Genomic DNA, 9,460 nt, shown 5'->3' with positions numbered 1-9,460 from the left:
CCTTTATCTTTGTCATGTCCTGCTGTGTCCCCTCTTCCTTTAACTCTTCTACCCTCCCCAGCTTTTCCTCTTCCTTTGACTCCTCCACTTCCTCAGATTCAGAGCCTATAGCAGACTTGAGACCACTTTCATTCAACATGTCTTTCTGAAACTCTGTTGTCTCAGTTTGAACTGACCGGAGGTTGCTGTCACTGTCTGTCTCAGTTTCTTCTAGGGTCTCCTCTAGCTCGTGTGCATCACCATCACTCTGTGTGCTCCCCTGTTGCACATATGGAGACACAGAGTCCTGATCTGCATTGTTGTCCATCTGTCCTGTGCTCTCACTAGTGGAAAATGTTCTTCTGTCCTCCTCTGAGGCATTGCCATACATAGTTTCAGTACTTCTATTAGTAGAATGAGCTGAACCAAACTCCTGAGAGATGCCCTCCTCTCCTAACTCACCCTGAAGTGTCTCTCTTTCTGTGTTATTGTCAATCATAGCTAGTGAATCGGAATGATCAACATCGGTTTCTACACTGTGCGCAGGTAAAGTGTTATCCTCATCGGAGGTTGGTTCATTTCTCTCCTCAGCTGTGCCCGAGGATAAGAAAGAAGGCTGACTCTTTCCACTGCTTCTTCCAGCTCCACTGCTAACTGGACTTTCTTCTGTCTTGTCATCAGTCTGAGTCGTGGGAACTTCAAGGTGAAGCACATCTGTTTCTGCATTATTCCCTTCACCTTCATGACCATCACTACCAGCACCAGTAACAGACGTATCGGTGGATTCTTCTGTGTTGTCAATCTGATTTCGGATCTCGGGCCCTTCCCCAACCACGTCCTCTGTGTTGTCCTTCTCATCCTCGCCTACGGATTGTCCAATGGAGTTTAGATTTAAATCCACAAAACTCATGTCTAAACTGATGTCAGATTGGGTCAAAAAATCCTGATCAGTGCTGCTTGCAGTATTACTTTCTTCTTCTCCTGGCTCTCTGTTATTATCCTCACGCTCATTAGCTAGTAATTTGAGCATCTGATGTTCTTTACCCTCCATACTCTCCATGGTCTGAGGAGAAATATCTTTTTCATCTACCTTGGATGCTGCATCTTTAGGTAGGACACTATCCTTGCTGCTGTCTGAAGTACCTGTATCATTATTATTACTGTCAGCATTGACTCTGATCTCTGATTTGGCATTTTGATCCTTTGGAGTTTCTCCCACCTTAGATTCATTGCTAGTTTCTCTCCTTACCTCCTCTGTCAGTACAGGTTGTAATTGACTAGTATTCATATTCTCTGAGAATGTTGGTGGTTCTAAGGTTTTGTCCTCTTCTGTCTCCTTAAAATCACTTCCTGTACTCTCATCAACTTCACTCTTGTCTTTCCTGTAGCCTAAAATGTCCCTGATCCCTATATCCAACCAAGAACCAGACGCTGGCTGTTCTTCCTCCTCCTGGATTTTCTCCTCAGCCTTTATTTCAGGTGTTGTCTCAGGCCCTAACTCCTGATTGGTCAGGCCAAACCCCAGCGTGCTTGACAGTCCGTTACCTAGCCAACCCAAGGTCCCCATCTCTTTCTTTTCCTCTTCATGTAATTGGCTGCCTTCTAGGTCCAGAGAAATCCTTCTACTTCTGAATGTCTCTGCTGGTTCTTCACCATCTTCTCGTTCTTCAGTTTGCTCTTCTTTTGCAGGATGATCTGTTTGCTTCTCTCCTCCAAAGCCAAGCCACCCAGTCATGGTGGAAGTGAAAGAATCAGCAGTTTCTCTGTCTTCTTCTCTACTTTTCAAAGCATCATCAGGTTTTCCTTCTCCTCCAAACCCCAGCCATCCTGTCACCGAAGACGCGACAGAAGCTTCGGCCTGCATCTCTTTTCTCTCATCTTTTTTCTCTCCTTCAGCCAAATTGCCAGCTTCTTCCTCTTTAGCCAGACCTAACCATCCTGTCACGGAAGAACCGAGCCAGGAGGAGGGGGCGGACCCACCTTGTTCGTTCAGAGCCGCAGGAGTCTCCTGTGGTTCCTCGTGAATCCCGACAGCAGCATCCCTAGCATTTTGGTTTTCCTCCTCTTCTGTCGATGTGCCGTCAGCGTCCTCTGCTGAAACTGGAGATTCTGTTGAGGGATCTTCAGATGTTGAAGGAATTTCAGCATTTGTGTCAACGGGGTGTGTTGTGGTTTGGGTGATTTCTGACTCATGGTTTGGGATTTTCGGATCATCATCATCATCATCCTTATCATCATCACTGTCTAGATAACTGGAGTCAATTGGATAACCAAACTCATCCATACAGAAGAAATCAGATTTCTGAATGAAGAGAGGAAATGAGGGCACATTTATGAATAAGGCATTGATTTTGTACAGATTCAGCAACTATACTACTGAGTAAATATTATACCGGGTACCAGTTGTTTATACACTTCTTTACAATCAACTGCTATACTTATTATAAAAGAGTATGTTTTGTTCAAAGCTGCTAATCTGAAGAGCTACTTTTACCTGTGTTTCTACTACTTTCTCCACAGTAGCATAAACCTGCTCCTCTTGCACTGCATCCTTTGGGAAATAGCCAAACTGTTTGTCAATCTGAAATCAAAAGGAAGCAGTACAGCCGTCAAAGTTCTGTAAAGCCACTGCAGCTTTGTGAAAGAATGGAAATAAGGAGCATTGTGTATTTAGGTGTACATTTGTTTAAATGATTCCACAATACTAAAAAAAGGTACATTTGATATTGATTTAGTCTTAAGCCAAAAGCCACTCAAAGTAGCCACTTTTGGGGCATTAATCAAATCAATGTAATGATAAAGCGTGGGCCATTATTTTAACAAAATAATGTTCATCTTAATACATAAATACATGTTGTCTTTGAAAAGCAGAGCAGTTCATATACAGTGAATGAATTAAGTGATTACCAAAATAAAAGACACACACAAGTAATAGTGATGTTGGGTGAGCACATTAATATGTCAATCATTCTGTTTTAATACACAAATATATATTTAAATGAACTGGAGTGCTCTCACAGACATTTGTGTTTATTAGGTACAGTGTTACGATGACTTAGCCAATCGATCAGTGCTGAGAACCCAAACCATCTGTATTATAATCTTGACTAATCTCTTCAACCAAGAACCTGGTGTGTGTGTGTGTGTGTGTGTGTGTGTGTGTGTGTGTGTGTGTGTGTGTGTGTGTGTGTGTGTGTGTGTGTGTGTGTGTGTGTGTGTGTGTGTGTGTGTGTGTGTGTGTGTGTGTGTGTGTGTGTGTGTGTGTGTGTGTGTGAGAGAGAGATCAGACTCACACTGCCTGCCCAGAGATCTTCCCTCTTTCCTGACAGTTTGTGGTAAACAAAGATGATGTCTCCCTGTCTGAAGCTCAGGAAACGGCAGTCCTTACCACGGTGGTCCCTGATGGCCTGCACTCTGCTCATTGGGCCTACACATACACAGACACACACACAAAATATAGTAGTAATATAGTATAAACAGCAACAGGAAACATCATAACAAAGGAAGCTTTGAAAACATAGTTGTGCCGAATGATATAAGCTACAATCTAAATGTAGGTTTATATCACAAATTAGAATGACATATTTGTAGTTTAAAACTTACTTTCACACTCAGAATCTCCACAGATCTTGTAGTCAGACAGCAGTGCCAGATTTAAGTGAGGTAAAATTAAAAAAACTGTGGCTGTAGTCCACAGGATTGTGTAAACCTGTGAAACAGCCATTCTTGTTGCTTTAACAGGAGTGTATCCAGAGAAAACGTCCTTACGTAGGCCTCTTCCAAAAAGAACTCCAGCCAGTTGTGCTGGCATGTGGACATTGCCTCTGAGCTGTAGCTGTCATGAAGACTCAATAGTAAGTGAGAGAGCTGAGATAGCGTGAGGATAATCATTAACATCCAAGAGCTGCTTGCAATAGGCTACATTATCTGCTCACTGGTCAAAGGTTTCTATTTTATTTTATTATAGTTCAATATTAGAGATGAGCTTCTACAATTTGCATTTCACGGGAAGAAACAAACAAACATGGCAACAGATCATTGTTTTGGCAGGCTACATCTTTTCTTTCTGACGTTTTGTGGACTTCAGCCTTTATCTAAAAAGATGGCAACAAGTGTAGCGTTTAATCACCTAGACAACCCACGCCGCGCAGAAAGACGACGCCATCACTCCGCGTTTGTATTCAAGATGGCGAACAAGGTTGGCTATCGCCTGTGAAAGAAGTGTTGTTTTGGTTCGACAGAGGAAAAGGTTGTTGATTTAAGTCGGTGCTCCATTCGTACTTGGCAACATTAAATCTCATGTTTTAGAAATTAGCTCACAGCTTCACAATGAAGTCAGACGTAGAGGAGTTAATGCCGAGGCTGCTGCCCGTTGAGTTTGGAGCCAGTGCAGAGGAGCTGGACATGAATGGACCGCCGAGAAACCCCCGGGAATACCTCCGACAAGTCCAGTAAGTTCATGTCAAACGACTCTTTTTTTTTTTGCCATTTGGACAGTGCCATTACTGTGATTCTATTGGGTGACTGTCGTGTACTACGCTGATGCTGCCACCCCGGATAGGGTGTAAATATGGTTAATGGCTTCTCTTTAGGCAGCTTTATTTGTATAGCACATTTCAGCAAAAGGGCAAATCAAAGTGCTTTACACAAAATCAGTTAAACAGATAAAACACAAGTAAAAACAGTTAAAAAACATAAGCATTAAAAATCGGTAAAACACATGAATAGACAGTTAAAAACAAACAGAAACATAAAACACAAGAATAAAAGTTACAGTGCAGCATAAGAAATTTAAAGAAATGAGCAGTCATTTAAAGAAAGGCAGCATCAAAAAGGAAGGTCTTCAGCCTTGATTTAAAAGAACTGAGAGTAGCAGCGGATCTGCAGGTTTCTGGGAGTTTATTCCAGATATGAGGAGCATAGAAACTGAAAGCTGCTTCACCCTGTTTAGTTCTGACTCTGGGGACAGAAAGTAGACCTTTAGTCAGGTTCATGTATGAAAGTAAGAAAGTAGAATTCCACTTTTGTTATTATTATTTCACAATGTGCTTAACTTTACTCACAAAAAAGATACCTTGATAGTCTAATGTTTCTATTTTTCTTTTAAAAGATTAGGTCTTTTTTTTTTAATAGGACAGCTGAAGACAGCTAAGGGGAATGACACGCAGCAAAGGGTCGCAGGTCGGAGTCGAACCCGCGCCCGCTGCGTCGAGGAGTAAACATCTACACAGTGGGGAGAACAAGTATTTGATCGTCTTTTATACAGTTAACAAGTTCAAACAGGGGCAGTTTGTACAAGTAATGACAGGAGGGCTTCTTAAAAAAACAACTAACAGGTCTGTGAGAGCCGGAATTCTTACTGGTTGGTAGGCGATCAAATACTCCATGCAATAAAATGCAAATGAATTATTTTAAATTCATACAATGTGATTTTCTTGAGTTTTGTTTTCGATTCCGTTTCTTAAAGTTGAAGTGTACCTATAATAACAGTTACAGACCTCAACATGCTTTGTAAGTAGAAAAATCTGCAAAATCAGCAGTGTATCAAATACTTGTTCTCCCCATTGTATATGGGTGTCCGCTCTACCAACTGAGCTATCTGGGCGCCCAATGTTAGTCTTTTTTTTGTAAATAGGGTGCATCAGTTGCGCCAGTAAGTTGTGTGCTTGAATGATGTATATTATGCTTTCTATCAGGCTGGAGGCGTCACAGTGTCCTGAGGTGGTGGTTGCTCAGATTGACCCAAAGAAACTTAAGAAGAAACAAACAATTAATGCCTCTGTGAGTAAATCTACACTTTTAGGAATGTCATTTCAAATAAAAAATTAAAAAAAGGGAATGCAAAAACATGTAGTGCAGTATCCACCCTAATGATCCCTTTGATATAATGTTAACTGTTCATTTGGGTACTTTTATTTGAGTTAAGGTAAGAAAGTATTTTGTTTTTACAAACCAATCGTTATTGTATACGTAGTTTTGTCTCACATAAAGTATAAAATGAGCTACAAGTGACACATGGATGACGTCGAGAAAGTGATATGAGAAGAATGTGTTCCATTCTGTTCCTTCCACTGTCTGAGTGGGCTACGTGTCTTCTGTGTTTCAGGTGGCAGGTTGCCATGCTGCTCCGGTGGGTTTCTCCCCCAGCCTCACTTGGCAGCAGCACCAAGTCAGTACCTTCTCAGGTGTCAGACAGGTAAAACGCAAAAGCAACTTCCAGGTCTTTCTTGTTTACTTTTTCATTCCAAAAAATGTCATTACAAAGGACAAATACTTAAATCAATTGTTTTAAAAAATCCCTTGTTGAACTGTCCAAAAATTATGAAACTACGTGTAGGGGCCACCTATTATATGTTGTTTATGGTCAAATTTATATTATTTATTGATTATTTTACTGTGGACTTATATTGTAGGTGGTGGGCGTGTTCATCGCGGTTCGAGCGGAATTGATAACGTCTTTGTTCACCTGGGTTTTTTTGGGCTTTGACAGAGAGGGGGGGTGAGCCTGGGGGCGACCGCTTTCTCGCTGTACTAACACTTATATTGACACAAAGTATTTATACATTTGGTAAGTGCAGTACTAGTTGTGTTTTACGTGTCGAGGAATAAACCATTGCAATCCAATCTCGAGCGCGCCACCGTGTGCTTATGCATCTCTTAGTGTGTAGTCCCTCGGCAGCACTTTGTTGGACTGCTTACAGCCGCAACACAAAGTAAAGCAGTAGTTCTCTGCTGGACTGGCGTAATGCATGTCACAGGATGGTAAAATAATCGTTACTTGCCTGTTTTTTTAGTTTTTATAAATGTGTTTAAGGTAGGGTTTAAGGTAAACAAAATTTAAGGCAGACTTGTATTATGTAAAGACATGCAAACTCAGGAGTATGTTTACGACATAATCCATTTTCATAATCAAACTGTTTGTGGGTTCTGTATTTTGCTTTCAGAGCATCGCAAAGAACAGGAATCACTGGAGCAGCCACACTCTGGACGACAATGTTCTGATGGTGAGGAGGTGGTTTTAATGTTAATTTAATAATTAGGAAGGGTAAATTTAATTGTTTTCCTTCACAGTTTCTGAGTTTAAAGGTGCCCTGCCACACAAAGCCGTTTTTACTTGGATTTTTTGACATATGACAGGCCCATATGTCTTTCTGTTATGTGGTGAATGTGAAAATGAACTGCTACCTCCTCTGTCAGCTCCAACCACTGAAAAGAAACAAGAGGAGAAATCAGGAGAATTACAAAAGCTGGTCAGTCTGACGTCATGTTGCCGGAGCTCATTACCATTCATGAGCTTGCCCAGTTGTGCTGGGTAAAGGATGCTGATAGCCAGGCTCTCATTGGCTAGCTGTTAGCCAATCAGAGTCAGGCAGCTTTGCTAGTTGAATATTAATGAGAACTGGCACAAATCGAATCTTCCTGCAGGCTTTCTAAACCACGCTAGAATGGCTTGAAACAAGGTAACCAAGGCATTTTTTCAAAACACACAAAAAATGTTAGAGTCCATGGTAGAACTTCAGACATGACCTCAAAGTGATGAAATACATGTGGCAGGGCACACAAGGGCTATTTTCAAATAAATATACGTATAAGATAGAGCACACTGAGTAGGAGATTTTGCGTTTGCTGTGAACTTCTTGGTTTTATGTGTGTCCTACAGCCAAAGCTAACCGATGAGGAGGGTTGGAAGAAATTTTGTTTTGGAGAGACGGTCTATCTGGGCACCTCGTCCGGCCGCACAGATGATGAACCAGAGCCAGCACTGGATTATAGCAAGGTTTTATGAATGTTGCTTGTTGGAAGAAAAGGAGCCTCATTTATTAAACTATTGTTATAAAGATGACAAGGGTTTATTATGGTCAGGTTATCAGCAACATTCTGGAAAGATTCAACAGTAAAGCACTAAACTGTATTTTCCAACTTTTAAAATCTAAACTTGGGAGTATCACAGTACTTGTTTCTTCTGCCACTTGTTGACTCTATATGTTATTTAAGAGCATGTTATATAATCAAAGCATGTGTCTGTGCTCAGGTGGGCTTCCCTCCTTTCCTCAGCATAGTCAGCAGGCTGAACCAGGTAAGTAACCTCCTCATGTACACGTCTTGCTCACACGCTGAATCAGTTCAACAGTCTGATTAGTATGTGTTGGTTTTCTCTCTGTGTCTGCAGTCCACAGTGCTGATGCTGTTGGAAATTCTAATCAGTTGGTTTGAGGAACACGATTTTGTTCCACAATTGGTGAGTTTAGTGTATTTAGTCACTCCACATTGCCAACTCCTCGGAGGCCTGGTGCTACAATCACATTGCAGGGTTGTAGGGCAAAAACTATAATACAACAATGACTGTTATTCTCCTGCAGTGTTTTCAAACGAGTGTTCATACAAAGCTAGCTTGGGAAAGCCCTGACAAACTTCCGGCAAATTTGAGATTTTCTCTGCAAGCCCGTCTGGGCAAGAGCCATTCAAGCCCATTTCCAATTTTCCAAATCGAGGCACCAACCACAAACACGATGGCGTTGCACGATGACGATTGCGGCGCACTTCTTTACATTCAACATGACGGCCACCGATGCGTAGCAACCCGTTGATGCCGCTGTCACTGCTACGTCACCTGGATCGTTGGTGTGATTGGTTGAAGGACTATCCAATTGCGGCGAGCAGCATTTGAGCGGCGTCCGTTGATGACGCCTCTTTGGAAATGGGCTGTGAATGAACCGTCCCCAGGCCCACTCTGAGTTGCAGCTGTCAACCAAGCTAACACAAAGCATGACGAAAATGTATTTAGCCCTTTACTGTGGCATAGGATACAAACAGGATGGTGGCCCGTCAGGCATAAGGAATACAGCCACACTGTATATGTATATTTCTTCCAACCAAGATAAAATAGGAATAAGTACTATTGTCTTCTGACCACCCAACGTGTGGAGAAGAATTCATTCTAAATTGGGCCATAGTAATTCCCTTTTTCTTACTTTCCACATTTGAAATATGAAAGTTTAAAGTTGTTTAGAGAATATTTGGGAACTGTTTTGATTTCTGGTGTGTCTATATGTCCTGTGTGTTTAAGGGTCGCTGGTTGTACGCTTTGTTGGCCTGCCTGGAGAAGCCTCTGCTACCTGAAGCCCACGCCTCCATCAGACAGCTGGCCAGGAGATGTGCTCAGCTCCGCAGCACACTGGTACGATTCAGTTTGTACCACTGTCCTCAAGCCTGTGTTGCCATCCTCTCTAATGTGTGTGTGTGTGTACAGTGTGCATATACATATAGTTCATATTGGATATCCATATGTATTCAATTTTCCTATAACACACTGCATTTATTTATATTATTCTTACTACTATTATGTTACTGCTACTACATTCTCACATATACTCACATATCTGTACACGTTCATATATTGTCCATATTACATTTCCATATTTATTTTGCTCTTATAAGGTAACTGCTAATACACTGCACATATGTATATTTAATGTATATA

At 41.5% G+C, this 9,460-nt stretch overlaps 1 protein-coding gene across 1 annotated transcript in view; it reads left to right on the top strand.

The window, feature by feature from the left end:
* The first annotated feature begins 4,137 nt into the window (after nt 1-4,137).
* Nucleotides 4,138-9,460, top strand: part of gemin2 (gem (nuclear organelle) associated protein 2) — a 6,848-nt gene continuing 1,525 nt past the window's right edge. Inside the window, exons 1-8 of the mRNA XM_032501271.1 lie at nt 4,138-4,430; nt 5,676-5,760; nt 6,086-6,175; nt 6,924-6,983; nt 7,640-7,756; nt 8,012-8,056; nt 8,150-8,218; nt 9,047-9,157. Of these exons, the coding sequence (XP_032357162.1) occupies nt 4,309-4,430; nt 5,676-5,760; nt 6,086-6,175; nt 6,924-6,983; nt 7,640-7,756; nt 8,012-8,056; nt 8,150-8,218; nt 9,047-9,157 (699 nt within the window). The 5' untranslated portion in view covers nt 4,138-4,308. The remainder of the gene's footprint in view (nt 4,431-5,675; nt 5,761-6,085; nt 6,176-6,923; nt 6,984-7,639; nt 7,757-8,011; nt 8,057-8,149; nt 8,219-9,046; nt 9,158-9,460) is intronic.

This window comes from Etheostoma spectabile, chromosome 20 (genome assembly GCF_008692095.1).
Source record: "Etheostoma spectabile isolate EspeVRDwgs_2016 chromosome 20, UIUC_Espe_1.0, whole genome shotgun sequence".
Lineage (NCBI taxonomy): Eukaryota > Metazoa > Chordata > Actinopteri > Perciformes > Percidae > Etheostoma > Etheostoma spectabile.
The sequence above is the reverse complement of the archived record's forward strand: the minus strand, read 5'-3'. Positions and strand labels throughout refer to the sequence as shown.